The sequence below is a fragment of the Microcaecilia unicolor genome, chromosome 6 (genome assembly GCF_901765095.1).
Source record: "Microcaecilia unicolor chromosome 6, aMicUni1.1, whole genome shotgun sequence".
Taxonomy (NCBI): domain Eukaryota; kingdom Metazoa; phylum Chordata; class Amphibia; order Gymnophiona; family Siphonopidae; genus Microcaecilia; species Microcaecilia unicolor.
This window is the reverse complement of record NC_044036.1, coordinates 120,013,600-120,033,741: the sequence shown is the minus strand read 5'-3', so window position 1 is coordinate 120,033,741 and position 20,142 is coordinate 120,013,600. Positions and strand designations below refer to the sequence as shown.

The 20,142-nt window shown below is 42.0% G+C and overlaps 1 protein-coding gene across 1 annotated transcript in view; it reads left to right on the top strand.

Annotated features, from left to right (window-relative positions):
• The window catches only part of NIBAN1 (niban apoptosis regulator 1), a 234,590-nt gene that overhangs the window by 197,040 nt on the left and 17,408 nt on the right, over positions 1 to 20,142 (top strand). The window contains exons 7-9 of the mRNA XM_030205896.1: positions 3,332 to 3,436; positions 13,471 to 13,633; positions 17,356 to 17,543. Coding sequence (XP_030061756.1) covers positions 3,332 to 3,436; positions 13,471 to 13,633; positions 17,356 to 17,543 — 456 coding nt within the window. The remainder of the gene's footprint in view (positions 1 to 3,331; positions 3,437 to 13,470; positions 13,634 to 17,355; positions 17,544 to 20,142) is intronic.

The window sequence follows — 20,142 nt, the reverse complement described above, 5'->3', positions numbered from 1 at the left end:
CTTAGGAGTGAGCACTCAAGAAAAAGACCTAGGTGTCCTTGTAGACAATATGCTGAAATCTTCTGCCAGTGTGCGACAGTAGCCAAAATACAAACTGGATGCTAGGAATTGTTAGGAAAGGGATGAAAAATAAGGCCAAGAATATTATAATGCCTCTGTATCGCACCATGGTGCGACCTCATCTTGAGTATTGCGTTCAATTCTGGTTGCCGTATCTCAAAGGTTCAAAGAAGAGCGACCAAAATGTTAAAGGGATTGGAACTTCTTCCATTTGAGGAAAGGCTGAAAATTGCCAGCATTCAGATAACTGTATGGCTCCACACCATACTCTTTATCAGGCCAGTCAGAGTGATTTTCTGCCTAATACTTTTCACATAGTACATAGACCAGGGACAATCAATGAAATTACATGGAAATACTTGTAAAACAAATAGGAGGGAATATTTTTTCACTTAAAAATTAGTAAAGCTCTAGAACTCGCTGCCGGAGGATGTGGTAACAGCGGTTAGTGGATCTGGGTTAAAAAAAGGTTTGGACAAGTTCATTTGCTGCACTCCAAAGACGAGGCTCATCTTCGGAGTGCAGCAAACGAGACACAGAAGTATGTAGATGTCTTGTAACGGCAGCAGACGAGATTATTGGAATTAAGACTTTACAAGCGAGTCAAACCCATGAAGCAGCAATAGCGAAATGGGGACTCCCAAAAAGGGTTACGACTGAAGCTACAGACTGAGAGTGCAACACCATTTTGTTTGGAGTTAAGATAAGTAATCGGTAGCATCATCAGAGCACTAAATTGTAAAGCAGAAAACATAGATATATTCCGTGATATAGAGTCACTCTGTGATCTCACTACTCTGGATACAGGGATTTGTCCACCTTTGATTTTTTGGACATTCAACTGAGTGTGGAGTTTTTTTGGGCCATATGATGTTGTGCTGGGCCCACGCCTTATAGTCCGATTACATAACTTTTGGCGCCAAAATGGGGTAAGCAAGTTACATGCTTAACTGCAACTCGGAGCTATTTTATAAGGTAGCGCTTGAGTGCCTTAGTAGACAAATGCACAGGGAGCATGCATGTGGGCAGGGCATGGGTGGGCTGTGTAGGGTCATACACTCACAGCGAAACTTATAGAATTTTGTAAGTTGCACATGTAAATGCCAACAATTGGCTGCAAACATTTACACCTGCCTTTTACATGGCACAAGTGATAGCGCTTGAATGTTGGCATGCACATGCCACCTCATGCGCTATTCTATAGTGGAATCTGGGCACCCAGTTGCTGTTATAGAATACTATCTTAGCACCTTTTATAGATTTCTCCCCATGAGGTCAGTATTCAAAGGGTTTAACCAGGGGCAGTTCTTCAAGATGGCAGCTGCAAACTAAGACACTGCATGGAGGAGTTACCTTATTTGGCTTGTGCCTAAAAGGTTTCCTCAGTCTGTCTGGAGACAAGCGATGGGAAGGGAGAGAAAGAGGGAGGTTGAATGGCAGGTACATGGCAGATGTTTCACAATACTACCTAGCTATTCACAGTGGGTATTTATTTTATTTATTTATTTATGTATTTATTTATGTATGTATTTGTTACATTTGTATCCCACATTTCCCACCTATTTGTATGCTCAATGTGGCTTACATAGTACCGAAGAGGCATTTGCAGACTCCGGTGAGAACAAATATAAGGTGGTGATGTGGTAAGATAAAGTTCATGTGGCGTAGCCACATTAGGGAATCGTACAACGGAAGAGTTGAGTTATGTCCATTATGTACTTTAGTTTTGTTGTGTTGCAGGGATCAGGCATTTAAATTGGATCGGAGAGGTATGCCTTTTTGAACAGGTTGGTTTTTAGTGATTTCTGGAAGTTTAGGTGGTCATACGTCATTTTCAAGGCTTTTGGTAATGTGTTCCACAGTTGTGTGCTTATGTAGGAAAAGCTGGATGCGTAAGTTGATTTATATTTACGTCCTTTGCAGCTTGGGCAGTGCAGATTTAGATATGTTCGTGTTGATTCTGATGTGTTTTTAGTTGGTAAGTCGATCAAGTCTGTCACGTATCCCGGGGCTTCACCGTAGATAATTTTGTGAACCAGGGTGCAGATTTTGAAGGCAATGCGTTCTTTGATTGGGAGCCAGTGTAGTTTTTCACGGAGGGGTTTTGCGCTTTCAAATCGCGTTTTTCCAAATATAAGCTTAGCTGCTGTGTTTTGAGTGGTCTGGAGTTTCTTTAAGGTTTGTTCTTTGCATCTCGCATAAATTCCATTGCAGTAGTCTACGTGGCTTAGTACCACGTAGTATTGATATAACCGCGTTAGATTACTCCTCCTGCCTTCACTTTCCATGTACCGCTGTATATGTTGCCATGCTGATGTCTCTATATTTGCCTTATGGCATGGAGGAAGAGGCTGTTGTGGGGGCTTCAGTGTTCTTATTTCCAGGACACCTGGCACATTGTGCAGGAGTGGAGGAGGTAGCCAAGTGGTTAGAACAGTTGGCTTGATACTCAGGCTAGTTCAAAACCCACCACTGGTATCTTCAGCTGTTCATTTCACCCTTGATTACTACAGGTACATAATTGGTATGTAAATAGTGCTGTGGTCACAACTGACTGATGAAATCAGGAGCTTTATTGTAGGAGGTGGTTGACCTCTGCCAGGTCCTCCTGTATTTCAGATAGCTTCTCTTCCTGCACTCTGGGATGATGAATAATTTCTTTTCTTTGGCCATTATCAGCCTGGCCAGAAGGAGGGTGTCCTGATCACTAAAATTAGGTTGTCTTCTGGTGGTTCCCATTTTGCACACTGTTCCCATATGCATGACCATAATGCATTACACACTGACATCAGCACATTTACATCATCGAGGAAAATAGTGGCACACAATCAGCGTGGGAATTAGGTGCAACGCTCCAGTTAGGCGCAGGTTTCTATGATTTTATTCAATAAAGGGCATGAAACAGATGGTGCCCTCTATGGAATCGTGTCATAAAAATCCATGTCCCTACTTGGGCGTATGCCCATTTCTTTAAGCACCATTTATAGAATTTAGACCTAAAAGGCTCCATGTTCACTGAGCCTTTTCTAAAATGCCCTATACAAAATTATCCTCTATGTGCAATATAGTGAGCTACAGTATTGAAAATAATATGGGTTGTATAGGTTCTGCTGTTGGTAGGAGCAGTAACTAGGCCTAGATTGGTGTGGTGATCAGTTTAGGCCTGGCACATGTCCTGTTTCTATAATTATGAACGTCAAGACCAGAACACTTCTTATTTTTCAGATGTTATTAGGTGAAATAGTGCCTGTTTACAAATTGTGTCTTTCAGATCTTAAGCAATCTAGTGATGGAAGAACTCCTGCCATCCCTCCAGACTGACCTCCTGCCAAAAATGAAAGGCAAGAAGAATGACAGGAAGAGAGCCTGGTTCAGTGTGAGTAATTGTGATGCTTGTTGAAATGTGAAAAAATATAGATATCATCAAACAAGGATGATTTGTGCTGCAGAACTCATATTGTTACAGTTTGTATGTGAACAAGAAAGCATAGTAATGAAGTAAATACTGGCAATCCAAAACACGTCATAAACTAAAACAGTTGGATATGATTGGAGTACTATGCACAGTTCTGGAGACCACACATTGAAAAGAATATAAACAGGATGGAATCGGTCCAGAGGGCAGCTACTAAAATGGTCAGTGGTCTGCATCATAAAACATATGGGACAAACTTAAAGATCTCAAATGTTTACTTTAGAAGAAAGGCATCAGAAGGGAGATATAATAGAGACGTTCAGATACCTCCTTGGTATAAATGTGCAGGAGGCATTTTCTGCCCCCGACTCTAGGAGGGTACACGTAGCTTTACCTTTACCTTTCACCACTTTACTCAGAAGACCTTCCCTTTCTGGGATTGCTTGGGAACATATGCCACCAGCAGCTTCTTCAGCAACAAGGTTGTCTCTGTAGAGGCTGTACCACTGGACAGGATCTTCTATACTCCGAGGCATTTACCTTCAACCACCTGCTCTGTTAAAGGAAGTATCATTGGACTCTTATTGCCAACCATTTTCACTTATTTCAGTTTCTCTGGAGCTCTTTTATACTTCTGGTACTGATTGATATCATATATCCACTAAAGACTCCATAAGTACATAAGTACATAAGTAGTGCCATACTGGGAAAGACCAAAGGTCCATCTAGCCCAGCATCCTGTCACCGACAGTGGCCAATCCAGGTCAAGGGCACCTGGCACGCTCCCCAAACGTAAAAACATTCCAGACAAGTTATACCTAAAAATGCGGAATTTTTCCAAGTCCATTTAATAGCGGTCTATGGACTTGTCCTTTAGGAATCTATCTAACCCCTTTTTAAACTCCGTCAAGCTAACCGCCCGTACCACGTTCTCCGGTAATGAATTCCAGAGTCTAATTACACGTTGGGTGAAGAAAAATTTTCTCCGATTCGTTTTAAATTTACCACACTGTAGCTTCAACTCATGCCCTCTAGTCCTAGTATTTTTGGATAGCGTGAACAGTCGCTTCACATCCACCCGATCCATTCCACTCATTATTTTATACACTTCTATCATATCTCCCCTCAGCCGTCTCTTCTCCAAGCTGAAAAGCCCTAGCCTTCTCAGCCTCTCTTCATAGGAAAGTCGTCCCATCCCCACTATCATTTTCGTCGCCCTTCGCTGTACCTTTTCCAATTCTACTATATCTTTTTTGAGATACGGAGACCAGTACTGAACACAATACTCCAGGTGCGGTCGCACCATGGAGCGATACAACGGCATTATAACATCCGCACACCTGGACTCCATACCCTTCCTAATAACACCCAACATTCTATTCGCTTTCCTAGCCGCAGCAGCACACTGAGCAGAAGGTTTCAGCGTATCATCGACGACGACACCCAGATCCCTTTCTTGATCCGTAACTCCTAACGCGGAACCTTGCAAGACGTAGTCTATCACTAGGAACAAACACAGAGAACTAGCAGAGCTATGCACAGGCTACAAGCCAGACGGTGCCTAAGCTGGCTAGTCTACACTAGGAACAATCACAGTCTTGGGATAGTGGCTAGCAAGGGCGGCTAGTCTAACACTAGGAACAAATACAGACTCGGGATAGTGGCTAGCAAGGGCGGCTAGTCTAACACTAGGAACAAACACAGAGAACTAGCAGAGCTATGCACAGGCTACAAGCCAGACGGTGCCTAAGCTGGCTAGTCTAAACAAACACAGAGCACTAGCAAAGCTATGCACAGGCTACAAGCCAGACGGTGCCTAAGCTAACTAGTCATGCACTGGAAACACACACAGAGAACTAGCAGAGCTATGCACAGGCTACAAGCCAGACGGTGCCTAAGCTAGCTAGTCTAAACAAACATAGAACACTAGCAAAGCTATACACAGGCTACAAGCCAGACGGTGCCTAAGCTAGCTAGTCTAACAAACATAGAAACTCACACAGAGCAAACACTGAAACTTATGAAAAATCTTTTGCTTTATTAACAATAAATATCAATCATTCACACACCATTGGGTTATCCTACTTGGACATTCACACGCTACTGCCTTCCATCCATATACATAAACACAGTGTATAGCAATCGGTATCTCTCTCAAGACAAATACATCTAATCATAAACAAATTTTAGTCTGATACCGAATAGTCAGTCATTGGTTTCATAATGGATGCTAGTTCTATAAATGAAAACTTGCATATGATCTCATATCCAATGTTCCGTTGTAGCTACAACGGCTTTGTAAACGTTGTAGCAGATATATATGAGATTGGACCATTCCACCAACCACGGAGATGTTTCTTAATGAGGGCAAATGTCACTGCAGATGTCCAAACCCACAAAAAGTGGAGGCTAGAAGCGAATATCCAAGTGTGAAAACATCAATGTACCGGTCCCTCAATGTACCGGTTCCTTGATATCAGCCAAGTTTTTTCATGTCCGTGCCTTATTAGAATCTGCAGAAAGTTCTGAGAAGTTTTCAAAGAGGCTTTCTACGTGCTTATAAGATGTTTATTCTGCTGATACCAGGAATCCTTTCTTCTGACATCTATTCTTGGGGCATTTTTTTTTATTATGGATGAACCTGTCAGATACTACTTGTGCCATACATTGCATGTCAGCTTCCATACATCTCAGTACTGGCAATGTGGTTTCATTGGATGTGGTTAGTTTGTGTCGCGTCTCTCGCGCTTGCCGCGCTCTCGAGGACCTTGGCATACTTTCAGGCTTCTTCCTCGGGAGCACGGGGTTTGTGAGTCCATAGGCCACTACCGTGGAGCGGCAGTGGCAGGCAAGATCACCTTCCAGGTGGAGAGGAGACAACACTGGACCGGAACCCTGGACTGGAGTTCTACACAGGAATACTCGGAACTGGAACGCACCGGACGGGTGCGCACTGGAGTGGGGCCCGCTGGACTGGACACACTGGAGTGGCCCCACTGGACTGGAACATACAGGAGTGAAACCCGCTGGACTGGAACACACTGGAGCGGAACCCGCGGAACTGGAACATCCTGGACCTAGGCTTCACCTACACTTGACTGCCTTTCCCCGAGGGTTGAGCCCTCAGGTTCTGGCAGCTGGTAGGACTTACAGGAACAGCAGGAATGAAGATCCAGGAGTGCCCCCTGGCACCTAGGCGAAGGCAAGGCAGACAAGCAGGGACTGTCCGGGTTCTGGCAGTCGGCAGGATTCAACACAATGACTAGTAAACTGTACCCAGGCTAATAGGAACGCTATACCCAGGCAAACCAGTCATACACAGGAACATACACAGAGCAAACTCAGGAGACTTGGAAGGCTATACACCAGCTAACAACTAAGCTGTGCCCAAGCTAACAAGTCATGCACTGGAAACAACACAGAACACTAGCAAAGCTTTACACAGGCTACAAGCCACACGGTGCCTAAGCTGGCTAGTCAAGTATTAGGAACAAACCCAGGGAACTAGCAAAGCTATACACAGGCTACAAGCCACACGGTGCCTAAGCTGGCTAGTCTATCACTAGGAACAAACACAGAGAACTAGCAGAGCTATGCACAGGCAACAAGCCAGACGGTGCCTAAGCTGGCTAGTCTATCACTAGGAACAAACACAGAGAACTAGCAGAGCTATGCACAGGCTACAAGCCAGACGGTGCCTAAGCTGGCTAGTCTACACTAGGAACAATCACAGTCTTGGGATAGTGGCTAGCAAGGGCGGCTAGTCTAACACTAGGAACAAACACAGAGAACTAGCAGAGCTATGCACAGGCTACAAGCCAGACGGTGCCTAAGCTAACTAGTCATGCACTGGAAACACACACAGAGAACTAGCAGAGCTATGCACAGGCTACAAGCCAGACGGTGCCTAAGCTAGCTAGTCTAAACAAACATAGAACACTAGCAAAGCTATACACAGGCTACAAGCCAGACGGTGCCTAAGCTAGCTAGTCTAACAAACATAGAAACTCACACAGAGCAAACACTGAAACTGTGTACAGAGCACTCTATACACCAGGACCTTTAGATGAGATGCAAAGGCCAGGACTGTAGTCTCCAAGTGATTAATAAAGCCCTTCAACACCAGAGCCACAGCTGCAGCAATCACCTTGCAACCAAACAGAGGCTTGACACACAGAGCAGTCAGCCCATAGGAAGGAACAGCGGGAGCCATCTTGGATACTGGCAAAGAGGAGGAGGCATAGCCCACACAGGTGAGGTTCAGTAGGGCAATCAGCACACAGAGCCAGAGAGAACCTAAGACAGACACAGACACAGAGACAAGCAGAAGCCAGCACAGACACTGACTCCCAGAAACAGGGTAAGTCTGAGGGTTGTCACGGCCACGGACGGGACAGTTTGCCCATATGGTGTCCTGTAGACTCTCAGTCACTTGTAGTAGTGACTTAACTATGATAGTGCACATCAGACTCGGTGTCCACAGTGCATCTGGTCTCAATTCTGGTCTTACAAACTGTACAAATTACTATGCCCAGGTTTCTCCATTGCACAAAACATTTGCTCATTTGATCCTTCTGTTCTGGAAAGCCATTGGCAGCTGGTTGTTTTCAGCACAAAGTTCAAAGTTTTTATCTTAATCTTTAAGATTCTGAGGAGTGACCAATTGCTGTGTTTATCCAATACCTTTATTCCTTATGTTTCTGTTAGGGTCTTATGTTCTCAAGAAGACAAACAGCTAGCAATTTTTTGATCGTACAAGAGACTCAGCCTTCTTTATACTTGCCCATCTCTTGTGGAATGCTCTACCCAAGTATTAACAATTAGAAATATATATTCAAAGGTTCAAAACTAACTTAAAGGTTCACTACTTTTCTGGGGCCTTTTGCCTTGACAATGAATGTTGATGGAGGGTCAAGATCTGGTACATGGGTCTACTTAATTCTTTTCTATTTATTGGCCCTAACTCTTTACTTAGTTTGCTATTTTTTTCTCTCTTATTTTCCTGCTTTGCTGATGAAACATATATTATTTTGCTTTTTACAGTTTTTGGTATGCTACTATAAACTGCCTGTAAGGGTAGGGCCCCTGCTTATAGCTTAATAAATCTTGCTGTTATATCTCTTGCAATTTATAACTCAGAAGATGCCTTAATTCAGCATGAACTTTGTCAGTATTTGCCAAGGTTTGCAATATCAGCAGGAAAGTCCCCTAGCCCACTTGACTGATGTAATAGATGGGCAGTCATGGTAACATGTACTTATTGTTTTGGAACAATGACTCCTGAACAATTTGACCCAGCATTTGCAGAATCTGGGGTTCGGAGAAAACCCTCCTGAATGACATAAAAAGGACAGTCCTGTGGTTCTTCAAGTCATAACTTCTGGAGCCAGAACTGTTTTGTTTATCACAACCTCGGGGACACCACCTCTGACAAATCAAGATAAAAAGAGCATCTTGGAGACCAGAAATCATCTGACAACCCAATCATAACTGGACTGGAAAGTGTCTCATGTCTCCCATTCAGCTCATGAACTTCTCTGCTTCTGAAACACCAAAGATCCTACCCTGCCAGCTCCAGCACCTGCTGACTCACCTTCATCCAAGGAAGGAGAGGCTTGCTTTCATCAGGTATAAATACAAGCTCTATCAGTTATTGGGTAATAGGCAGAAGGCCTGTATTGTGGCCCAGGATGTGTGTGTTTCCTCTGATTCACTTTTATCTTTGACAAATATTTAATGACGTTAACCCCCTTGTTTACTAAGCTGCATTAGTGGCTGCCCTGTGCTAATGCTGACACAGCCCAATCACTTTGCTGCATGGAAACTTCTAGTGCAACTTAGTAAACAGGGAGGTAAATGAAGTGTTGGTTGCTTTTCTCTGAGTTAGCTTGCTTGTGCATTTGTTACTGACATGCTGAGTATTGCTGTTCAGTTAAGGTTGCTCTATTTGCTTGTAAATATAATTAGCTTTATTTTTCTAACTCTGGGCTTGTCTCTGTTGCTTGTCAATATAATTTCAGGTGATAGAATTTAGATTGGGTCATAGAGAAATGTAAGTAATAAATTCAGAGTGTTAACTATAATATTCCATTACACAACTTCACGTTCCTCAGTGCTCTGTTCTCCAGTAGGAGGCAGTAGCACTGTAATCCACTCCTATTACATATCTGTTGTGTTCACAAAAGGGCAGTATAGGAAGTGTGGAAATAAACATAAGCATCAACATCTCTAGTCATTGTCATCAAAACTAGACTCTTATCAATGGTCTCTTCTCTCTTTTCTTCCAATTTGCTATCAGTAGGGTGATCATATCTCTGCATCTGATTCTGAGTCCAAGTATGGCATCGATTTTGCAGTTCTGCTGTGTACTTTTCTGGTACCTTGACCTTTGGCCTAACTGCTTGTTCTGAGTCTACCTATAGACTTTCTTTCTGACTACGTACAGAATACCTTATTTCACTCTGGCATTCCTGAGGAATATGTCCCAGTGCATCACATAGGTAACACACTAGCTCTCCTATCTCATTATTTTGGGGAGGTTGCCTTTGCAGGTATGATACTTGGTGAGGATTAACTTCAGTTTATCTGGGTTGACTGAAGCTCTCTACTGGCCTACTGGAATTGCAAGTCTGATACAGTTCTTTTTGCTTTTTCGTCATTCACTCTATGATTTTGCTCAACTCTAGGATGGTCAATGCTAACAGATTCACCTCTATCACTGCAGCTGTCACCAGTTCTTCGGCTCAGCTTATTTGCAGAATTCTCATGGATTCAATTTCTCTGATTATCGAGGGCATCTCTTTCTCTTCTGCCCAGGAAATGGCTCCATACAGAATCTCTGGAAACATTCTAGGTTTTTTTTTACTCACCCAGCTGTTCATTTTGTCTAACGATTGTTGCAAAGTGTTCTGTCAGCATGATTTCTATGTTCCTGACTCTGGTAGTATCTCTGATTATTCTTGCTAGCTGTTCCGACTATTCTTGCTGGCTCATTGAACTCCTGAATCTGGCTACTTAGTAGAACTTTGTCTTCATACACTTTATCAAAAGATCAAAACTTTTTCTACCAAATCGATGGCTCTACTTCACTGTGTCTTTCACTTGTTCTTTCAAGTAGTCTTTCACAACCTCAGCCTGGTCCTCAGGGGGCACTTGCAGAATTTTCAAGGCTGTTTCATTTGGCTAATACACTATTACTTGAACAGATCATATGTCATGGTAGGGAATTCATAGAAGTATGGCATATTCTAGTCAGGGATATTCTTCTCCCTAGGTAATATTGTGAACATGCTCTGACTCATGTGTAGTCTGTCCATTTTCTTTCTGTTGATGAGTGACAATTTCTCCCTCCTGCTCCATGATTCATGTATTAAACCTTACCACAGACAGTGGAATCCAGTACTGTGGTACTCTCTTGACTTGATGGGAGCATATACATCTCCAGCTAGTGACTGCATTATCCTGTTCATGATGCCAAATGTGACCCTCATGCAAACCATGGCATGACAAGTGGTATGGGCTCTCTTTCTTCTGGGGCGCACATATGTTACTGTGGCTGACCTTTGCTTCAGGATCCTGATCCTTCCTGTTGGACAAGGCTCAACAGATACTACTCCTCCATGAGGTCGCTATTTACACCCATGTAATGTTTCCCTGGAGGTAGGTACAAGGGGCTGGCTCTGAAAGAATATGTCAACATTATTATGGGAGAGTAAAAAAGTAGTGGGCAATACCAGACATATAAGGTATATAACCAAATGTTATTGTCTTTTTTGGAAGTAGGTAGTTGAATAGTGCATAAGATTGAAAAAGCCATTATTCAGAAACATACAAGAAAAACAAGTAAATGCTAGCAAATGAAAGCAACTAGGTCACAAAGCATTACCCATATTTCACCAACTCTCTGTACCTTTTTAAGTATGTCAGTTGTTATAACACAAAGATATATGCACTTGCTTTCTGCAGCAAGTGTTACCCAGTCCGTGAGACACTTCAGACAAGTATGTAACCCTCTGGTGTTAATTGAGCTCAATTGATTTAGTGCATTGGCCAGTGGTGCAGGCTTAGGTCTCACTGGTGGGATTCTTGTAGTATGTGTTGCATGGCAATGTAGAATGTTCCGATACAAAACAGAATTCATGGTGCCATCTTGCTTGACAGTTGAGATGAGGTTCTTATATTAGAAGGCAATGTTTGGTTTTCACCAAACAAATGTTTGTTATTGTGATCAAAAAGCTCAATTTTTGACTCATATGTCCAGAGTACATTATTCTAGAATTCTTTTGGGCCATCTAGCTGTACTTTGGTGAATCTGAGATGGGTAGCAATGAGTACTTTGTGTTCAGTTCTGTTGTCTTCATCTCAGGGATAGTGTGGAACAAGAAAAGATTCATAGAAGGGTGATGAAAATGATAACAGGGATGGAACACTTCACTTATTAAATGCTTAATAGGTTAAGGCTCTTCAGTTTAGAAAAGCAATAACTGAGAGGGTATAATAGAAGCTTATACAATCAGAGTGGAATGGAATGGTTTAACAGAGAATGGCTGTTCAACCTTTCAAACAACATTAAAATAAGAGGATACTCTATGAAACTATCTTACCAGCAAATTCCTTAAAATGTGCTATGAAAATTTGATATACTTTTTGTGATCAGCTGGGTATTTGTGACCCAGACTAACCACTGTTGGAGAATGGATGCTGGGCTTGATGGACCTCAGTCTGACTCATAATGGCTTATTTTCTGGTGGTTATTTAGAAGCTCTGTTCTTGTTTTGGACATCTGAAAACTGCCATTTAAACGTCCATATTGCATGGATGTCCAAATTCCAATTATATAAAGCCAGGATATGGTTAAGACTTCTGTCCATTGTAAAGAACAACATCCCAGTAGCTGAATCTGGAACAAAGGAAGAGGTTGAGTATTACCTGGAATGTTTAGAAATTTGCATTTCTAAAAGTGGCAAACGCTTGTATCAAGTTGCATGCTGCACTTCCCAGCAATGCAACAGTAGAATGGCTCTTTAGTTGCTCAGGACAAATTTTAGTGCCACGATGATGCTGTCTTAATGATGATGATAACATTGAGAAACTGATTTTTATGTGGTGTAAACTGAAGTGACAGTGAGAATTCTAAGACTTTAAACACAAAGCAGAGTAATCATAAAATATTTAGCATTAGTTAATTGGTGATTTGCTGAGAATTTATCAACTCTGATTTTAAACATGAAACATTTCTTCCTAAGTGCAATGGTTGTTCAATTGATTTTAGGAAGTAGTTAACTACTTTTGCAGTAGTCTTGTGTAGTTAAACTACTACAAAAAATGTAGTTAAACTGCTTTTTTAGTAAACTAACTATAGTTAAAGTATTTGGTGCCCAGCATTGAGCACAACTTGTGGTAAAATAGCCCATCTTAAGCCTATCCCACATTGATAACTTCCCCTTTTAATTGTGCTAAGGAAACTAGGCAGTCGCTTATTTCACACATACTAATTTTGAAATAATCAGGATTATTTCTACTTTGTACATGATTATTTCTGAAGAAACAGAGAATTATGATTATTTCTGAAGAAACAGAGAATTATTTAACTTATACCCTTTTTATTGCATAGTAAAGACTGGCTCCCATCAAACAATGGTACTATGGTAGGAACTTGAAATTTTCATTATTTTAAGTGAAGTTTGCAAATTTTTATTAAGCACTGCCCTATATGTTTGTTTCTTTCATCCAACAGTAGTCTACATTCTAGTGTAATATCTACTCCCTGACCTCTTCCCATTTCACCAGAAACTACAGATGCTTATCAGTTACCTATTTTGTCATCTTTGCTGACCTAAGTTCAGCGCTGAGTGTGGCAGCAAATAGCATGGAATAACATGAAACTTGTAGAAGCCACCTCTAGTCCTTACTGTCAGAATTTGCAAAACCCTTTTATAGTTGATCACAGCAGTGATTTCTAAATGCACTAACATGTGTTTTATCTTTGTGTCCAGATTGTGGAAGAAGCTTATAATCTGGTCCAGGCCCAGGTGTCAGAAGTTTTCCAGGCACTGCAAGAAGAATGCAGTACTCTGGCTAAACAGCTGGAGGGAACTATTCGTTCAGACATGGATCAGATCGTGAAGTCAAAGGAGTTTTTAGCTATGAAGATTAAAGGTCAATGGACAGAGTACATTGTTTTCAGCTATTCTTGGTTTGTTGAATCAGCATATTCCTAAAGCCATTCAAGGAATCTTGACTATGAACATATCTCCCAAAGTAATGTAATAAAAGTTCCTAAGAGGCCTCCAGATGTGGTAGTTAGCTTTGATTTTTTAAACTCACAAATATATCTGCTTTTTTGGGGCTATTAGTTTAAGGGCAATGTTTCAGTTGCAATTCACAACATAACACTGAATACAGAAGATCCATACCAAAACATTCAAATAGGCTACGTCAATGCCAGATCCGTAGTAAACAAAACAACAACAATAACAGACTGGATCACATCAGCGAAATTTGATCTACTCTTCATCACTGAAACATGGATCCATGATCAAAAGGACCCTATCATCTTAAACCTATGTCCTCCAGGATATAAAATCACCCACTGGATCAGGAAAGAAAAAAGAGGAGGGGGCATAGCACTCATATACCCATCTCACTTCACGATTGAAACCACTGCAGTATCTATAACAACCCACCTCGAAATGGCCTCAATTGGAATCCACCATAAAACCCTGCTCGACCACCTAAATTGCATACTATTCTATAGACCACCATGCAACTGGAACGAAACATTACCTGACTCTTCCTCCCCCCTCTCTTAGTTCCCCCAACTGCACCTATCTTACATGTACCTTATCTACCACAACATCACCTTGTATTCATTCGTACTGTGCATTTGTTCAGACCGGAATCGGCTAATGCCGTAAAGGTAATATGTAAGCCACATTGAGCCTGCAAAAAGGGTGGGGAAAATGTGGGATACAAATGCAACAAATAAATAAATAAATAAATAAACAAACAAACCCAGAGCTCCCACAGAAATCCCTTTTCTTCAGAGACAAACTATTCCTTTTGATAAACGTGTGCATGTATTCAGTGCTTCAAAGCACTGGCATAGAGGTTTCTTCAAACAATCTGTCAGGGACAGATATGTTGTGTTCCAACAATTACTACTTTTAGGTAGACTTTCTGTTCTGAGGCTGTACAGCATTGAATAAATGCTGCAGTACTCCTTTATTTGTGTATGTGAACTTTTTTAATACTAATCAGTATTTTGGGGTAAAAGGTTTATTGTGTGCCAGGGCAAACCTATACCCCTCTGAATCAAATGCACAATCTCTCCCTTTTGGGATCCTTATCCAATAGAGATAATCTTGTACACAGTATCTCCTCCAGCTTTTGAGTGGGGCTTCTTTTTCCTTGTCCCTTTGGCTTAAGTTTCAACCTGCTGCTTCATTCCTTGATTTAGTAACAAACAGAGGAGGGGGTAAAACCTCTGACTCTTACGTCACTTCACACTGGACACAGATTCCAAAGTCAAGGGAGACTTCACACAAGACACAAACTCAGATGGAACCAAGGACTGAGCCCTAAACACATGTTACTTCTATCAGGAAAAATTATTCACTACACTACTAAAAATCCACACATCCTTTAAAATCTCAGATTTATATAATAGAAGGCAGGCTAAGTATCTATCACAGACCATCCACTGCCAATAATCCAACTAAAAGGTTAGGTTGTGGTAATCCTCGGCAAAATGTCCATCCATGCCACAAAGGAACTATCAAGCTCTAATATCCTATGCCCTGTAGTCCATCTATCTCCGCTTCTCTTTTTCCACAGACTAGAGAGTTACACGGAGACAGAAAGTTTACCCAGCCACACCCATTCCCAATGGAATCTAACCCACACCCATGTGTACCTGCTAAGATCCATTCCATCCCCACCCATCTCCACAATTAATCTCCTCCATCCCCACCCATACCCGCATGAGTCAATGGTATTATTTACTCTCATAGCCTTCTGTTTTCTCCTAACCTCAACAGTGTCCCATGGTTTTTTGGATGGTATTCACTATTCAACCAATGAGTGTTCCAAGCCTTAGTCTGGTGTTCCAGCTGAATCTCTGGGCATTCCACGCCTCATTCTGGCACTCCAACTGCCTCTCTTCATACTTTCCAAGTCTCATTCTGGAGCCACCAGAAATTTTGACTACACTTCCATGGGAATCGAATGGCAATTTCTTTCATCCCTGCGGGATTCCCACAATCCCCATTCCCATGCAGCTCTCTATCACAGACATGTTGCTCTTTGATATTTATTTATATTTATTTAAAATATTTATAATGTGCACTATGACTCTAGGCAATGTACAAAAACATACATAATAAATATGTAAAACCAGAAAAAAATATATGCAAAAAAATGTAGGCATCAAAAATCAGCTGCTGGTGGTTTTTGGACTGCTGGCGGTAGTATCCTCAGATATTCAATGCTGGGCCATGTCCAGGCACCAGCATTGAATATCCAGTTCTACATAACTGGGCAACACTTACCAGGTTAAGTGTGATATTCAATACTTAACCGGGTAAGATAAACTGGATAAAAATAGGACTGTGTTGTGTGGCCTGTTATTCCAGTTAACTTATCATAACATACAATCAATAAAATAAACATAACTACAGCACCTAGACTCCTCTAATCAAATGATAAGTTCTATGGTAATAGCATATGCCTATAACGTAAGCCTGTAATCAACATAAATGAAAGGCCCACTGGAAAACATGCACCTTTAGCTTCTTATGAAAAGCAATCATATATGTTATCATTCTTAACTCACCTAGGGCCCTGTTTACTAAGGTGCGTGTGTTTTTAGCATGCCTACACTTAGCGCTTGTGCTAACCATGTAGGTGCCTATAAGGATATTGTAGGCACGTACATGATTAACGAGCATTAAAAATGTTATCGCGCCTATAACGCTGCTTAGTAAACAGGGCCCCTAGTAAGGCATTCCAATAGCATAGGCGGCCACCTCTTTTCCTGTCCACCTAATAACATAGTAACATAGTAGATGACGGCAGAAAAAGACCTGCACGGTCCATCCAGTCTGCCCAAGAAGACAAATTCATATGTGCTACTTTTTTTATTTGTACTGTCCTCTTCAGGGCACAGACCGTATAAGTCTGGCCAGCCCTATCCCCGCTTCCCAACCCCCAACCCCGCCTCCCACCACCAGCTGTGGCACAGACTGTATAAGTCTGCCCAGCACTATCCTCGCCTCCCAACTACCAGTCCCGCCTCCCACCACCAGCTCTGGCACAGACCGTATAAGTCTGCCCAGCACTATCCCTGCCTCCCACCACCGGCTCTGGCACAGACCGTATAAGTCTGCCTAGCAGTATCCCCGCCGCCCAACCACCAGCCCCGGCACAGACCATATAAGTCTGCCCAGCATTAGTCCCGCCTCCCAACCACCAGCCCCGGCACAGACCGTATAAGTCTGCCCAGCACTAGCCCTGCCTCCCAACCACCAGCTCTGCCACCCATTCTAGGCTAAGCTCCTGAGGATCCCTTCCTTCTGCACAGGATTCCTTTATGTTTATCCCATGCAGGAATACTGTGCAGAAGGAAGGGATCCTCAGGAGCTTAGCCTGTCTTATCTTCTTTCATTAGCAGCCCTGGGTACCACTTATCTGCACCCAGTGCATCTATCATAAGCACTTTGCAGAGTGGCAAGTATGACAACATATGGATTCCCGTACTGGCTGGAACTTCATCAGCACAGTCCTAGGCATAGATACCACTCTTGATCGCCTAAGCATATTACATATTTGCAGATTGGAGACTGTAGAGCATGTTTCCTTACATGTTATTCTATGTACTTTAGCCATGGTGTCTGAATCAGCGGAGAAGTGCTGTGCAGAGAATATCCAGCCATTTTTGGCTTCTGTATTAGAGGAGCTCATGGGCCCAGTAAGCTCTGGATTTAATGAAGTTCGTTCATTGTTTGAAAATGAAGTCAGTGAGATCAGCCAGAACTTCCAGGCAACAAATGATGCTGCACAGCTGAAGGAGGTAAAGTGTAAATTATTTGGATTTTGTTTCATGGTATCATAGAACCAATTTATAATACAACTTAAAGTGCAGCATGACTTCATGACATATTTTGTGTGAGTTTTGTAAATACCCTACTTTTCCAAAAAAAAGAAAAGATAAAAAGAACATGCTAACTTTCATGTTGACAAATTTTGCTTTGGTATCATAGAGGTAACAAATTTTATATTGTGTACATGCCATATAGTACAGAAGTTATGAATAAAGCAAGGGGGTTGGATAAAACAGGAGAGAAAGTGAGCCTATCTAGTCTATTATGTGAGCTGAAGCCAGTAGGCGGAGCTTGATAGCAGCAGGTGGAGCTTGCCATGGTTTTAGTACACCCAAAACAATAGCAAACACTATTGAAAACAATAACAAAAGATTATTAGAAATAAGGGACTGCCTATGAGTAATCCATCTATAAAAAGTCTAAATCTGTTCCAGTTAGATAGGCAGTGCCTTAAAAGGTGGAGGGCAAAAGATTTTTTTAACTTATTAGACAGATTTTTAATTTATTTGAAAGCTTCCCATATCTAGATATAAATATCATGAAATAAAAATTGAATATCACTAAAAGAAGCTTCAAAAATTATTGTAGCTGGTAGAAACAGCACTAATAAAGGCTGTATTTTGTGCTCATTTTTCTACACTGTTCTATACAATAGAGATGGCCAAATTTCAGTGAGGATATCCTATTTCTTGATGGGTTCATCTTAACCATTGTAATCTACTTTAAGAAGCCAGATGTTAAAAAGATGATGGAATATATTGAAATTAAACAGAAGTAGAATTAAACTCTCCTTTCATTGGGGCACATGGAATCACATCTTCATCTTTTGTAGAAGTTTACCTTTTAGATACACAAATGGATTATTCTGTTTTTAAACGTTTCAGGGGCAAGTAGTTTTATAAGTGAAAATGAAAACAAATATTTTGTTTCATGCCGATCTCTTTTGTTTAACTACAACTAAATGGGCTATAAGCCCCTAACGCAGTCCATTGGTTTTCTTACATTTTGTTCTTGTGATGACTTATACTGTGTCAAAACTGAAAACTCTTATCTCTATCTGGTCAATAATAAAAGGAGCTCATTGTGAACACTGTCCAGCCTAACAGGTTGTTTTGTGGCTGTACATGAGGAATTGTGATATTGAATAAATGAGTGTATGTTTGTGTTCCTAGTCATGCATCCAAAGTTTATATAATCCTTTCAAGAAATCCAGTTAATCGTTTAACTTATTAGTGAAACATAACCACAGAGGCATAGTATGGTCGCATTTGCAATATGATAATACTAGGGCCCAGCTAAGGAACGGGTTATTTTGAGTTAGTCTTCACTGGACCAAACTTGTTTTCCTTGTGCCATCACTATCCAGCAGGTAGGCAGTGTCTTAAAAGGTGGAGGAGAAAGGATTTGAAAATAAACCTTTATATCACGTGGAGGGGCATAATCAAACGCGAACGCCTATCTCCATGGGTGTCTATGTCTGAAAACGGGTAAGTGAAGAGGCAGGACAGACCATATTTTCGAAAAAAATGGACGTTTTTGAGCTGGACGTTTGTTTTTTTTAGCGATAATGGAAACTAAAAACGCCCAGCTCAAAAACGTCCTAATCTGAGCCATTTGGTCATGGGAGGGGCCAGGATTCATAATACACTGGCCCCCCTGATATGCCAGGACACCAACTGGGCACCCTAGAGGTCAGTGCGATGGACTTCAGAAACAGCTCCCACATGCATAGCTCCCTTACCACGGGTGCTGAGCACCCAACCCCCTCCCCCAAAACCCACTACCCACAAATGTACAACACTACCATAGCTTTTAGGGGTGAAGGGGGCACCTACATGTAGGTACAGTGGGTTTTGGAGGCCTCCCATTTACCAGCACAAGTGTTACAGGTGGGGGGGGGGGGGGGGGGATGGGCCTGGGTCCACCTGGCTGAAGTGCACTGTGGTACCCACTAAAAGTGCTTCAGGGACCTGCATACACGCAGGCCTCTAGGAGTTGTTGCTGCTATATAACATTGGCACACCAGTTGACACCTGAAGACTAATCTCTCCAAAAACGTCCTTTATTGGAATAAGCACGCTTACTCACAGTTAACTGCAGATCAGAGGTTGTGCCCCACTGGCAACAAGTCTCGCTGGTACTGAGATTAGCAGTAGGTCAGAGCTGGCAGAATGCTGTACAATGCCCTCTTTCAGCCACATTCAAGGGAAGAACTAAGTTTTCTAACGTGGCTAACACGTGAAAGGGATCTAAAACTGGCTTACAAAAATGGCCACTACCTCATGGACTACCAGAAACAAAACAGGGCACACTCTGACCCAGTAAGCAGGGGGAAAAGCACCATGGGAGTAGAGCCTACCAACTACCAGCATCGTGAGCATTTGCCACAGCCTAGTAGAATCACGGAGCCCAATACCCTACACCCACCACAATGCATTGCTGATGTGACTCTGCAGTGCGCATAACAGAAAAGGTGTCACACTCACCCGAGATCCACATCAGAACCAGGGAAAGGCTGTCACAGGATAGAACACATTCTGCTGTCATAGAGGTGGGTACGGCATTTGA